This window comes from Branchiostoma floridae, unplaced genomic scaffold (assembly GCF_000003815.2).
Source record: "Branchiostoma floridae strain S238N-H82 unplaced genomic scaffold, Bfl_VNyyK Sc7u5tJ_1501, whole genome shotgun sequence".
In the NCBI taxonomy this organism is placed as follows: Eukaryota; Metazoa; Chordata; class Leptocardii; order Amphioxiformes; family Branchiostomatidae; genus Branchiostoma; species Branchiostoma floridae.
In genome coordinates, this window is record NW_023365734.1 from 300057 (window position 1) to 316031 (window position 15975).

General features: G+C 42.8%; 1 protein-coding gene across 1 annotated transcript; it reads left to right on the top strand.

Annotated features, from left to right (window-relative positions):
• The first annotated feature begins 5964 nt into the window (after positions 1 to 5964).
• On the top strand, positions 5965 to 9145 carry LOC118407946. The gene has a single exon (XM_035808520.1). The coding sequence runs from the start codon at positions 6181 to 6183 to the stop codon at positions 8656 to 8658; it is 2478 nt and encodes an 825-aa protein (XP_035664413.1). The 5' UTR covers positions 5965 to 6180; the 3' UTR covers positions 8659 to 9145.
• The last annotated feature ends 6830 nt before the right edge of the window (positions 9146 to 15975 follow it).

The window sequence follows — 15975 nt, forward strand, 5'->3', positions numbered from 1 at the left end:
CACTCCAGCAAATAAGAGCAAAAACGATGTCGTTATTTTGTTCATATATAATGTGGTTGTAAAACATCTAGGGCCGTTGCAATGAAAATTCAAATGGAGAGAGGCAAACTCCTATTAAACAAGAAAGCTTTTTTTAAAAGCTGCCCGGTGCGTATTTTGGGAGAGAAGCTGAGTTAATAGCGTGAGTGTGACGCAATTAACTTCTTGCAAAGGATCTCACATCACAATGCACTGCACGTACGGGGAGGTCTGGTAGATGACAGGAATAATATCTGTGGTCATTATAATAATGTTTATTTGCAAAACCATGCCCGAGGGCTAATTGCATACACAATCTCAAGAACTAAGAGAGGTAAGTACATAAAACTAGTGTCTAATCAACTACATGATACTATGAATACTATTGTCGGGTTTGACTTCTTCTTTGAAGGCAGTGGTTAATGAACTGTCCCACGTTCTGTATGATGGTGGGATTTTGAGCTTTTAGTAGAAATGTAGTCTTTTGGTGATCATTTAGGTGATAAAAGCTTGGTGAAATAGTGGCTACTGTTTGAAATAATGTTTTTCATTCGGTTTCATAGTGGGTACACTATACTGACTGATAAAATGTGTTTCATTTTCCACTGCATTCATTGGGCAATATGTACACAATCTCTCGTGGACAGGGAGCTGTTTATCAGACGTATGTCTGTTCTTCGGTGCAGCTTCCCTATGTTACATCCAACGCAAAAGCAAAAATCAAAGCAAGCTAATGGAGCCCACCTATTGCTTTCCTGTCAGTCTTCTGATACGTTACTGACTGAAGTCAGGAATATGTTGTTTTTTTGGTAACAACTGGAGGTCATTCGAAGTCATCACAGGCGTGAGGTTATGATTATTAAGATACTATAGAAATGTTTTGATATCAATAGATCAGTAGACAGTTGTTACTGTTTGGTTAAATACCTTAAACCTTCTTTGATAACTTAAGATATTTTGAAAGCAAGGGAGAGAATTAATCATGTGTTTGCCGTTACGAATTATTGTTGGTAGCTTAAATGTTTGATGAGTTTTTCAACCAATTTTAGCATCCAGCCTTTTTTGTACCGTCAACAACATGAATGAATGAATGGTTTATTTAAGTGTCTAGTTAACCAGTGGATTATGCTGATCATAATTTATGTCATGTGCTGTATATCTGTTCTTTAAATCTTCAGCTTTGATCTTATCTATTGATTTATCTCATTTCTTCCCATTGAATTTTGTTTTGTGTTGATTTGTTTCAAATACCACAAGATTCAGGTTAGATGTTGATCCAAACAGAAGTGCACAATCATATGTCACAAGACAATCATAGCAAGATACTGTAAATCATGCATTTAACTTGCACGGATTTAATTTCGCACTATAGCTAGCGGGGAAAATGACTTTTCGCGGTGGTTTTAATTTCACAGTAACACCATAGACTGCAGTCTAATACCATAATAGAAAAATGTTCGCGGTGGTATTAAGTTCGCGGTGAAGTGGTTACCACGAAACTGAAACCGTGAACATTAATCCACCGTGAACATTTCTGCATTTACAGTATCTGGACAAGTAAATACATATAAACCTACCTTGCTCATGCAATCAGAGGTGGGAGAAGGCAATACCACTGGTCACATGTACATGAAATGTGGGGGCGAGGTTGCAGGGTTACCAAATTTCTTCTCAATACTAGAAGAAAGACGAAATGAACCATTATTTTTTGAATAGTTGGAATCTCCCAATTTGTAAACCCCTAATGGGGGGGTCCCCTAATGGCGTTGATGCTTCGAACCTTTGCAACTTCCAACAGGCTGTTGACATGTTGGTGTTAAACGTCACCCAGGTTTAGTGTATTATTAGAATGTGAACGACTTCACTTGCTATTTAACATCTTCTCTATTCCTTCTTGTTACAGGGAGACACACCACTTCACAAAGCAGCTTTAGGAGGACAAGTTGGTGTTGCTGAACTCCTCCTGAAGGCAGGAGCACGGGTGGACAGTGAGGATCGGGTAAGGGTTGTTCCTTACTATAGGTGTTTGACATGTTTGAATATTAAAACGTTGCGCATATTCGAGGTATTATTATATGCAGGAGAGGGCCTCACTTACTCTTTAACATCATCTCTATTCCTTACTGTTACAGCTTGAAGACACGCCACTTCACTGGGCAGCTTGGGGAGGACATGTTGGTGTTGCTGAACTCCTCCTGAAGGCTCGGGCACAGGTCGACAGTAGGAATAAGGTAAAGGATGTTGATTCCTACAGGTGCTTGACCTTTTGTGTTAATCGCTTCGCATATTTAGTGTATAATAATAATGAAAAAGGCTTCACTTGCTATTCAACATCATATCTATTCCAGTAGGGATGGGGTAAGGGTTGATGATTCCTACAGGTGTTTGACATGTTTGCATGTTAAAAGTTGCTATTCAACATCATCTCTATTCCTTACTGTCACAGGTTAGAGACACACCACTTCACTGGGCAGCTTGGGGAGGACATGTTGGTGTTGCTGAACTCCTCCTGAAGTACGGAGCACGGGTGGACAGTAGGAATGATGTAAGAGTTGATGTTTACTACTGGCGTGTTTCCAAAGTAGGTGGTTTAATATCATTGACAGATAATATCATTATATGCGACAAAATACTTTATATCACGTTATCCTTACTTAGTTTACAGGATACTGAATGTCATCTCTGTATCAAAACTATAATTCTTGAGAAATTGTATTAATGGATCAGCAGGACAGCAAATTTCTCATCTTTGTATTCAAACCAACACACATGATACATGAAGAAAAGAAACATTTGGCATTGAGTTGTCAAGGACGTTTCAAATCTTCAAGTCAAATATATTTAATTAATGTCTCTAACATATGTAAAGTTTAAAATTGTATATTAAAAATATCTTCTAAGTCTTGCTTGTCTATATGCTGTCTTAGATTGGCAAGACGCCTAAGGACGTAGCGGGAAGTGAAAACGTTCCCTGGTACATTTCTGTTGAGAAAGATCGTGTCCTGGAGGGAAGGAAGAGGATTCTCGAGCTTCTTGCAACAGAAGAGAGCACCCTTGCGTCCACTCCGCCTCCGATGCAAGTTAGCTTCTTAGAACAGCCCGAGAAAACACCAACACAGGTCAGGATTGAATTCATGATCGATCACAACATGTTGGATATGTTGAGGTAGAGGTGGCGTAAGCTTTGACCCTAATCGGAACCAGAAAAAAAGATGGCGCTTGCATGGCCTTAGAGTTCAACCCTGGCGAATACAAAATAGGTTTTACAAAGCTTCTATCACCCTAGAATGCACCAGATTGCACCAATTTGGGCTTGCGTCACACTAACTTACAGATGAGCAGGTGGCCTCTCCCACTTTGCACCAATTTTCCCTTGCGTCACACTAACAGATACTTACAGATAAGCAGATGGGGCATCTCCCTATTCCCACGACCATGTTGTCACCAGGCTCCAATTAGATATTAAACAGATACAAGACACATGTAATTTAATAATAGGAAGCAGCATTGTTGATATTCAATGTACACTGTTCAATAAAACTAATGTGCACTGTTTGAAATTTCATCAAAAGATAATATGTTCAAATTCGTTCATGATACTTGGTGACGGTTAGAAAAATACATGTATCAGTGAATCCATTGTTTACAATTACACCGCAACAGGCTATGGGTAGACTGGGTACCATCCGGATAGTAGTTCGCTCATATGTTCACTTCTGCTATCCGTCTGGAGACGTGCGCATTCAAACCGCTTGGTGGTGACGCCAGTTGATGAGCGAATCAAGGAATGGGTTCTAGAGCACTCGTTCGATGACAACAGGCCGGCGCCCACATGCGCAAGCAAGGGGACGTGGGGCTTTTCCGGTGTTGGAACACCGGTTCGAACGATCACATGAACCCATTCCATAATTCGCTCCCATGTGGGGACCAATAAGCGTCTGCGTCCAAAATTTGGACGATTCCAGACGTTGAGATGGTCCGCGTTCCCAGACGGAAACACAGAGAAGCGACTGTATATAGTGTATAATGAATGCCAGAGCTAGAAGCGACTGTATATAGTATATAATGAACGTCGGAGCGAACTATACCCTGACGTCGGCGTGGTTGTCCTCGGCGACCTTAACCGCCTGGATGTTAGCGGCCTGTGTTCGCAGCACTCACTGACACAACTCGTGAAGGTGCCGACTCGTGACAATGCCATCCTCGACCAGATAGTTGCGTCTGACTGCTTAGCCACTTACTACCAAGAACCAACAACAGGTCCCCCGATTGTCGACAGCGACCACAACTGCGTTTTCTGGGAGGGGAGTCCAACTCCTTTCACCGGTAACGAGACACATAAGAAACAGGTGAGACCCCTGCGTGAGTCAGACTTGCGGGCTTTTGGATGTTGGATCACTCAGCATACGTGGGAAGAAGTGTACTGTGCAGATAACACACAGGAGAAGTACTCAGCATTCTACACCACTCTCCTTAGTGCTGTGGACAGTTTCTTCCCTACCAGGACTGTACGAATACACAAGCAAGATAAGCCCTGGATAACTCCACATCTTAAAACTCTGATCAGAGACCGACAGAGGGCATTTGCAGAAGAGAATCGCCCGAAGTGGAAACACCTTCGTAACAAGATCAGTAAAACCATTCAGTCCTCGAAGAAAGCCTTCTACAAGAACAAGATTGAGCACCTTAAAATGGCGGATCCCAGAAAATGGTACAAAGCCATCAAAGAGCTAACCAATAGCAGCAAGGGACAACTTTGTGTTGAAGTGCCCGGCGTCCCGTTTTCATCGCCCAAGTCTGTAGCGAACGCCATCAACGTGCACCTGGCAGCGGCATCACAACAACACACCCCTCTGCAGCTCCAGGATCTCCCAGCGTACCTGCCTGCCCCAGCCCCACCACCCACTGTCTCTTTCTGGGATATGTGGCACAGGCTTAAGCAGGTAAAGCTCGGTAAGGCTACTGGCAGCGACAACATTTCCCCCAGAATTGTCCGGGAGTTCGCGTTTGAGCTGAGCCAACCGCTGTGCGATATTATAAACACATCGCTCTGTCAGGGTGTTGTTCCTGAGGCTTGGAGAGACGCGGACGTCATACCGGTCCCGAAGGAAATGCCGCCTAGTCTGTCAAAGTTAAGACCCATCTCACTGACATCAGTGTTTGCCAAGGTGTGCGAAGGTATCGTTACAGACTGGTGTCAAGGACATACTTCCTAGTGTAGACCCGCGCCAGTATGGATCCCTGCGTGGCCGGTCGACCACACACTACCTTACGCTCCTGACACACAAGCTGCTGGAAACAGCCGACAAACGAAGCCATGTGTCAACACTAGTGCTCACGGATTTCACACGCGCCTTTGACTCTGTCCATCACCAAACTGCCGTCAACAAAATGATCGAGCTCGGAGTGCGCCCGTCTGTCGTTCCATGGATCATCAGTTTTCTCACCGAACGGCGCCAGCGCGTCAAGTACCAAGGTGAAGTTTCCGAATGGCAGACATTAACATGTGGAGTACCTCAAGGTACCAAGCTAGGGCCATTGATCTTCTTGGTACTTGTGAATGACGCGGTTCCTGCCGATCAATCTACAGCAGACACTTTCAAGTATGTCGACGACCTGTCGTTGTTGGAGCCACGACACGTGCTCAGTGCGCCAACCATCCAAGATGACATTGACGGCTTAGCCCGTTGGACTGATGACAACCACATGACATTAAATCCGCCGAAATGTAAAGTCCTCGTGTTCTGTTTCATGAAGCACCCCCCACCCCCACCTGTGATCACAGTTGGTCCTACACAGCTGGAGGTCGTCGAGTTTGCACGTATTTTAGGTCTTACATTGCAAAGCAACCTCAGGTGGACGAAACATGTTGAAGGGATTGTAGGGAAGGGAAGCAGAAGACTGTACATGTTATACCCCCTTCACATATTGTCAAGATGGCGGCGAGGCAGACGTGTCTGTCAGAGCGCTCCGCTTGAACTGAAGTTTTCCCTACCTTTACGATAATTGTGTGCTTGTAATCGCGTATGGATATGTACGCTAGGTAACTGTACCTAATATCTTCAAGTTTTGGCTTATCATATGGGATTTGAAAAGTTGTAAAGGCGAAATTTCTGCTTGAAGAACATCCGCAACTAAGGAACAAAGACCCACGCGGACAAAATGGCGACCGACGCGCGAGAAACCGGAGCACCTGGTGAGCTTTATCGACTACTCGAGACAACCACCGACGCTACTGAAGAAGAAATCGTTCATGCCTACAAAGCGAAAGTGAAGAATTACGAGGAAACGACCAACACGACCAAGGATAAGCGCCTGTTGAACACAGCTCGACAGAAGTTTGCTGAGGTAAGCAAGGCCTTCTATATACTCTCGGACAAACACCGACGAGAACTCTACGACCAATCAAACCGGATAGTCGAGCCTACTAAACGTGACAAGAAAGCAAAGCCAAATGGCGAATACTTCGTGCAATTCAACAATGGCAGTGCAAATGTCTATCTCCCAGTAGGTTCAGTAGAACAGTGGGTAAAAGCCATCGAAGCGCACTACGGCACAAGCTCAGTGGACAAAGAGTCCAATAATGCCCACCAGCTGGCAGTACCGTTTCTTGCGCCCGACACAAACGAAGCCGTCGGATCAGTTACCTTACATGTGTACCGAACTACGTGTAAGATACTTGTTCAAGGATCGGCGTACTATCTATGGACCATGTACACTTTTGAACAGTTGAAACAGCTGATCCATCCACCGACAATAGTCCCAGACACCGAAGTCCGTTGTGAGGACACAGTTTGCATCAAATGTAACCGCCCAGGCCCAGAAGACGAAGGAGTCATGCAGTGTAACGTATGCTACAAATGGTACCACTATGCATGTACGGACCTACACGAATCCTCTCTCTGTGAACTTATTCAGAATGAAGACAGTGAATATGTGTGTATTGTATGCTCCACTGATACCACCGGTAAACTCAAGACACAATGCCCGGCTGTCGTGCAGGAGGAAACAGACGTACGTGAGGAAACCGTCCCGAAGCAAGTTGTCGATGACGGTAATAACAACAGAACGGCATCATCGCCTAGTGACAGAAAAACTAGAGATGATGACCAAATCGCATCGCTTCAAAACAGCGTTGACAAACTTGAAGCTATCCTTAGCACCAGGATCACAAAGGAAAACAATGCGGTAGACATGTTGGCGGCGCGCATTGCACACATTGAAAACCGCCTATTGTCTGACACAAAGGAAGCGCCCGGTGACAAGATGGCGAAGGAGAGTGACATTGAGGTGCTAAAAAGACGAGTGAGATCCCTTGAGGCAGAAAACAAAAACTTGCGACACAGAATAGCGGCCCTGGAAGAGAAAGGTGTCAAAAACGTCGTCTCCATGGCAACACAAAGTGACAACACACCGGCGGCTCCTCAAACACTCAATGAAGGCGAACCATGCATTGGTGATGTAACAACAGTACCCAACATCCCGACAAACAACAGGTTCCTTCCACTAACAGAGAATACACCACCACAAGAACAGACAACTAACGGCGATGTCCCAGCCAGCTCACACAACGGAAACAAACCACAGAGAGGCCCGACACCTAACCGGCGGCACAATGACAATCAGACACGGGCAGAAATAGTCATCATTGGTGACTCCAACACAAAGGGTATAATCCCAAACATGCTGTACCCCGGTAAAGGAGTTACAAAATACACAGCGATGACTATCCCTCAGGCCTCTGTCATGATCAAGAGCACTGCTGACCTTGACCCCAAATGTATAGTGTTCCACGTGGGGACCAATGACATTAGACAAGAGAAGGCAGCAAATGGAGTGACGGAAAACCTCAGAGAGCTAGTCAACACCACCCACACTAAGTACCCAAATGCAGCTATCGTGATGTCAACAGTCCCACCCAGGGACGACAGTCACTTGATGGAAGTGACACGCGATGTCAACTCATTCCTCCAGATCCTTGGTCAGGAAACGCCCTTTCTTACTATAGCAAACAACGACAATCTTGGGGTTGGTAGACAGATCAAACAATACCTGTACCGACACGACGGGTACCACCTCAACAAAGGAGGGCTAAAGGTAATGGCAGCGAACTGGAAGTCTGCCATCCACCCCAAAGTAGGTCTTGGGGTCTACGACAGAAGAAACGGAAGGAGCGACCGTAACCCTCGCACCCGTATTACAAGTCCGTCAATGTCCTCACAACAGAGCAATGATAACGGACGCAACACAGAGAACGTGCAACCCACAAGGAGCGGCCAGCGCTACAGGGCAGCCAACCGACACCCTGCCGAACCCCGTAATAGGGAACCCACAGCAACAGACCAGCTCCCACCTGAACCCCGCAGCATGGAACCTACAGCAGCCGGTCGGGGCTGTGACGCACCGTGGCAACCCCCGAGACCAACCGACGATAGACGACGCCCATCCAGCTGGTCGCACCCACCGTACCAACGTGACGCAGCCGTCCCGCCACGCCCGTTCCCTCCATTCGTCCCCAACTTCGAACACATGTACATGGACTGGTATCCAGAGACCCAGAGAGATCCACGGCCGTGGGTTCCTCCGGAGTTCGCTCAGAGGTATCCAGACTGGCGATACTATGAGCACATGCGTTACTAACTGGTCACCCTTGAAGGTATGATGAAAAGCGATTTAATAACAACTATGGAATATGTGAGATGGATAACAGTAAGACGAGAGTAGTCAGATACATCCATTATCTTAGAGGTAGATCAAACTATTACTAGCAAGGTAACGTACTAATATTATCGTAAAGGTAGGGATAAAATACTAAATTGTTTATAAGACATGTCCAATGGTTCATTGAACATAGGATTTTGGAATGTGCACGGTTTAGGTAGAAAACTTGAAGTAGATAATTTTAGAAGTAGTTTAGAAAAACTAGATCTCTTTGCCCTTATTGAAACTTGGAGTAACGAATCATCAGAAGTTGACATTCCAAATTTTTATCATTTCTCATCACTAAGACAGAAACAACAAAAGGCCAGAAGAAACTCAGGAGGTATAATATTTTACTTTAGACAAGAAATAGATAAGTACATCAAAAGAGAACGGGGCACTTCTGATTGCAGTGACTTGCTCTGGATTCGCATATCAAAAGGTCTCTTAGGTTTATCCAAAGATGTTTTTCTATGCATAGTTTATATAAGTCCCATTTATTCGACCGTTCACAAAAGGGCGGAAGACTCTATCTTTGATGTTTTAGAGCAAGATTTAGCACTGTTTTCCTCCAAAGGTTACGTCATTATGGGGGGAGACTTTAACAGCAGGCTAGGTTCCTTAACAGACTTTAACGAAGATGACCCCTTAGATTCAGATCTCGAGCCCGAAATGCTTAGTAATATTAACATTCCTAGAAACTTTTCAGATAAAAATCCTGCAAATGCTTTCGGCAGAAGCCTGATAGATTTGTGCACACAATCTGATGTACGTATATTGAACGGGAGGATACTGGGAGACTTGAGTGGTAGATTCACGTGCTACCAGCCGAATGGATGCAGCACAGTGGACTACGTCATCTCAAGCAGTACTCTGTTCCATTATATCAATACCTTCAAAGTGCATCCGTTAACAGATTTCTCAGATCACTGTATGATCTCCCTGAATATTAGTTCATCGTCAAGCTCTCCCGAAAGTACAAAAAAGGCAACATCAAATTTGCGTCTTTTCCCAGATAAATTTGTTTGGGGTCCTGACTCCAACGAAAAATTTGTAGAGGCCCTAAGTTGCCCGATAATCCATAGAAAATTAGCAGATTTCATGGCGTTAAATGAAAACATTACTTCAACTAAAGCCGACATTGAACAAAACGTGCGAAAACTTCAAGAAATATTAATAACAGCGGGAAGAATGTCTCTACAAGAAAAATGCAAGAAGAAACCAAGGCAATCTAAAAGAAACAAAAGCTGGTTTGACAAATCTTGCTTTGAGGCGCGAAACGAGCTGCGAAATTTAAGATACCTACTCATGCGTAACCCTAAGAACCCAGTCATAAGAGGCAGCTATTTCCGGAAAAAGAAAGAATTTAACAAACTTACTCGAAGACGTAAGAGGGAACATGAAAATAATTGTTTAATGCAATTACAAAAACTACAGGACAACAACCCAACAGCGTTTTGGAATCTACTTAAAAAACTAAAGAATGACAAATCAACGAACCAAGAAAATATACCAACAGACACCTGGGTTGAACACTTTAAATCTCTACACAGCAGGTCTAGATTAGAAAAACAGGTCTTTGATTCCAAATTCGAAAAAGTTTTATTAAACAAATTAAAAGTTCTACAAAAATATGATTCAAATGAAGGGCCCTTAGATTACCAAATTACGGAATATGAAACTGGTAAAGCCATTCAAGCACTCAAAACCAAAAAGGCAGGCGGGGAAGACATGATAATTAATGAAATGTTAAAAGGGGGGAAAACACTTCTATTACGTCCTCTTACAAAACTGTTCAATAACGTTCTCGAAACAGGAATCTTCCCACAAGACTGGTCCAGCAGCTACATAGTTCCAATACACAAGTCAGGTAGAAAAGATGATCCAAACAATTATCGGGGTATTGCAATTTCTAGCTGTCTGGGAAAATTATTTAGTTCAATTCTAAACAAAAGACTTACTACTTTCATGGAAGATAACGAAATTTTAAAACCCAACCAAACAGGATTCAGAAAAAAATACAGAACAGCAGATAATATCTTTATATTGAAAACCCTTATCTCCAAGTACACACAGTCCGGAAAACGCCTCTTCGCTTGTTTTATTGATCTTTCGAAGCTTTCGATTCAGTTTGGCACCAGGGTCTTCTATTCAAACTTCTATCCAATGACATCTCGGGGAAATTCTTTCATATCATCAAAAGTTTATATAGTAACTCAGAAGCCTGTGTAAAAACTAGTATAGGTCTGAGTGAAAATTTCCCTGTAGAGATTGGCGTGAGACAGGGATGTGTTTTAAGCCCCTCGCTATTTAATCTGTACGTTAGTGATTTAGTTAACGATCTCAATACAGGAGACCCAGATACCCCTCTACTTCATTCATCCAAAATATCAAGTTTATTTTATGCCGATGACGTTGTCATGTTGTCAACAAGTCAACGTGGCCTACAGAACGCAATCAATGTTCTCGGCCTTTACTGCAATAAATGGAAACTAACAGTAAACTTAAAGAAAACGAAAATCATTGTTTTTAATCGTAAGGGACGATTGTTATCAAACTATAAATTTTGCTTATTCGACAAAGACATAGAAGTGGTATCCTCGTACTGTTATTTAGGCGTAGTATTTACGGCGGGGTGTAAATTCAACACAGCAATGAAAACCCTCCAAAAGAAGGCACTAAGGGCGCTATTTAGCATAAGAACAACTCTTGGAGGAAACAATGCTTCAGTACCACTGCAATGTAAGTTATTTGACGCTTGTATTGTGCCAATATTATTGTATGGTGCAGAAGTGTGGAGCAATGCTAGTTTAAACGACAATTCTCCATTAGAGCAAGCGCATCTAAAGTTCTGTAAAGTTGTCTTAGGTGTAAGAAGAAATGCCAGTAATCTCGCTACTAGAGCGGAGCTAGGAAGATTCCCTCTATGGATCGAGGCTCTCAGTAGACTATTTTCTTATTATTATAGATTAACTAGAGAAGTACCGACAAATAGCATACAATATGAAGCATTTCTTGTACAACAAGACCTACACGGACGCAATATACCATGCTGGCTATCTAATGTATGTAAGATTTTGGAGGAGTCGGGTTATGCATACCTATTGTTAAACAACGGTCGAGATATACCATCAATTCAGTCGGAGGTGAAGCAAAGACTGAAGGACATTTACCTTCAAACCTTTCACTCAGGGCTGAACTCCAGTGGTAGGACCGGAAACCAAGGAAACAAACTAAGAACATATAGAAAAATCAAACATACCTACGAAAGAGAACAGTACCTTAATATTCAGAATTTCAACCATCGCCGAGCCATGGCTAGATTAAGAATCAGTGACCATCCCCTACAAATTGAAGTGGGAAGATACAACCAGACTCCTCCGAATAATAGACTCTGTACACTTTGTAACTCCAACCGTATAGAGAATGAAGTCCATTTTATATTAGAGTGTCCTTTATACACTGACATGCGCAAGTCTTTTATCAGTGCTCTGAATGTAGTAGATACACGATGTAAAGAGTTAACCAACGACAACCTGTTTGTACATATAATGACAACCACAGATACCTTTGTACAACAAAAACTCTGTGAGTTCGTATACACATGTTTTAAGAAAAGGGAAGAGTCATGTAAACGTTAGATATAGTGATAGCTTAGTTGCAGATGTATTGTTTATTCAATTGTAATACTACATGTTATAGTACTTAGTCTTTATAATTAGTATCCCATCATGGGATTTGCTGCATTTAGCCCACATGGGCAGGAACATGCAAATAAAGATCATCAATAGGCGCGATTCGATCGGAAGACTAGTTTACGAACTCTGATTGACATTTTCGTGAGTAAGACGTCCGGTGTTCTCACGATCATCTTGCGATTTTTAGGGATCGCCGGCAGTTTCCAGGAGTCTTACGACGGTCGCGGTGCAGCGAAACATGTTCTTAACATATGCGACTAGTCGGAGGAAATCTCCAAAATCGCACAGCTGTTACCGAGTCGCAGATTGTGCGTACAAATCGTGCGTACCTTGCAAGGGTATCGGTCAATAGTCTTGCGTCAATCCAACGATTGAAGACCGATAGGCGAGCAAAGACATAGTTATTAATCATCGAGCGTAAATCGGATGGCGAACGCCCGTCAGTTGGGCAACGTTCGGGCGACGTTCGTCCGACTTCCGTTTGTTTACAAATATTGAATTTCTGGGAATGCGAGGGTAATTCTAACATTGTGGCCCCTGTGGCAGTATGTAGGCTGACTTTGTGACACACTTTCTTTTATTGCGTCATTTCTATTATGCCCGCGCATTCCATTCATTGTTTAAAAAGATTACGACAACAAAATAAGCAACATTTATTGATCTCTTGCCTTTTTTTAGGAACGTTTTGTGTTACCTTGTCCGCGTGCAAGAGGTCATGGGAGGTTTATTATCATAGATTTATTCACCGTCGATCTCACGAGCCTCGCGTATATGTGAGGGGGACAGTTTTGAGGCGAAAAATACGCAAGACCATCTTAAGATCTTAAAATCAGCCGACCTTCCTGCGATCGCGAAGAACGTCCGAAGATCGTATATAATGTGAAGGGGGTATTAAGAACACTGTCCAAGTATTGCCTGACTACCTGTGACCTTGTTCTTGTCTACATTGGTTTTGTTCGCCCGGTTTTAGAATACGTATGCCAAGTATGGCATCCAGGTTTGACCGTTGCTGAATCTAGGTCAATAGAGAGAGTACAGAAGAGAGCATGTAAGATAATCCTTGGACAGAACTACACCTGCTACAGCTCTGCACTCACTGAACTCTCTCTCACACCACTGTCTCAGAGACGAGAGGAACTGTGCAGAACGTATGCTAGTTCCATCTGGAGATCCCCGATCTACAGAAACTGGCTCCCACCATGCCGTGGGGAGATCTCAGGTAGAGAGACTCGGTCTAGTAACAGGCTCCAGACTCTGAAAGCGAACACTACTCGTTTCAAGAGAAGCCCGATTAACTATATGGTTTCCCTGCTAAACGATGACTCTGTGTGAATAGTTTTTAGATTGCTTAATGGTGTTAGTCGGTAGAATACCTGTTTTAATGATGACAATATGTATTTTATTGCAATTGTAAATGTAAATGTGCCTATCAATTCAGCCTTAGGGCTGCTATCTGGGTCATGTATATTATATGTGTTTGAATAAACCAGTCATCATCAACTACTTTCCGGATGGTACCCAGGCTAGGCTATGGGGTGGTCATGCCGAAAATGAAACCGCGCAAATGCAGTCGGAATTCATATTTCATAAGGTTTTGTATTTTTCATGTAGATTATATTTCTGGTTGTGCACAAACAATTTCAATATCCGGTGATGTACTAGCGTGATGAGACCACCAGTATATTTACGAAAGGCATATTTCATAGATATCAAGCACAGATCAATCTTTGTTTTTAAATTCGGATGAAAAATGCCATGAAAGCTTTCCATTTAGTTACTTTCGCTAAATCTAATAGCTCTGTGTTAATTAGATACTTTTGTATTATCGGTTTAAGCATACAGAAATGGCGGAGGACAGGACCTCGCATACAGATCATACCACCAGTGACGATGACTCATTAAATGAAGATGGTGACGAAGAATTCAACGATGTGAGTTGTGGCTTATTAGGATTTCGTGAAGGTTTCACCACATTGTCGAACATTTCTCTCTTCTCGAAAAGATGGGCAAGGCAATGATTGCGTGAATTATTTTACAACTTTTTATTTATTTGAAATTTCTGGTCTATAGGTTTGGGGTAATGTTACAAAAAGATGTTTATGCAGTCCTATGGGATACAAGTCTACATTCTTTAGTAGTTGAAGAGTCTTTTTCTTCCAATAGAGTATTGATAAAAAGTATAATGCTGCCAATGCCATCAACGCATTCACTTAAAATTTACAAACACTTATTTGCAGAGACCGTCCAGGCTCAGTAAGGAGTACGACCCAGTTCTTGTCCGGTTTTATGAAGAAAGAGGAATGACTGTGGCGAGAAAGAACTGTCCGCTGATACAAGAAGCAGCGACAGAGAGCGGAAAAACAGAAGCCAAAGTCAAGGTATTATCAATTGTCTTGCTTTCACTAGGCTGAAAAAAAATTACACAGCAAACATTTGATGTTTTCAGAAAAGCAATGGTATACTGACAAGGAACAATGCAATCAATGTGATAAGGAACTTGACACCGGAACATTGTGAAGGCATCCAATACTTCCCTGAATTTACTGAGCAGCCTCATCATTGTATCTGGACCTTACAACCTACGAGCAACTTTTTCGCACGGTTTATAGTCTAGTCCATGTAGTCTGTCTGATTTGTTTATAAAAATGTAGAAAATGGTCAAAAGGAACATTATGTGAAACATACGTGACCTGACTTATGCTATACTTACAACTTACAATAATCATGGAATGCAGTCAAATATGACATGAGGTAACGTTAAAACGTTAACGTTGGGCCAACAGTCCCGGTTCCCGTATATATATTTATTCCACATGAATGTTGATTTTACTGTGCTTAATTATGTATACCATATGTTATTTGATCCTTTTTCATGTCCCGAACAGAAATGAATTGGTTCATGTAACGTCCTTTCAGAACTTCATCGGGAATTACCGTGAGAGTAAAGGCGGCAGTAAGCGGAGACCTCCGGCAAACGACATGGTGGTGAAGAAGAGGAGGGTCACGGGATACCATGAGTACTACAGGGAACAGATGCCGAAGAAAAGAGGCGAGATGAAGATATATAATAGTCATCATAAAACGAGCACAAAGGATTTAGAATGGCGCTGTTAGGCTATTGAAGCATTCTGATCCCCCAACTTACTGAGATAGACTTCTGCTACCTTCCTTCACCCTTATTGCCGAGCCTAACAAGTGACAAACGATCTATAGCACTCAGCATTTTCTGAATTATGGTAGACTGTGAATTCGGTGAACCCTTGCATAATGTGGAGTAAACCGCCTCGCTCCTCTTTGCAGACAACCGAGGCTTTTCCCTCGTCGGTGCCAATAAGGAAATCGGTGAGAGCTGGAAGAATCTGACTGCCGAGGAAAAGAAGGGATGCAACAAAGCAGCGGAAGACAGAAGGGGCAAAGAGACGCAAGTGAAAACATGGTCAGAAGTGTCGAAAAAACTGAAACAACTGGAAAAACTGGTGCGTATAAGAATGCAACTTCAGCATGGTTATTTCTCAAGTAATTGAATGATTTATATAAACGATATCATCGATACGGTTTG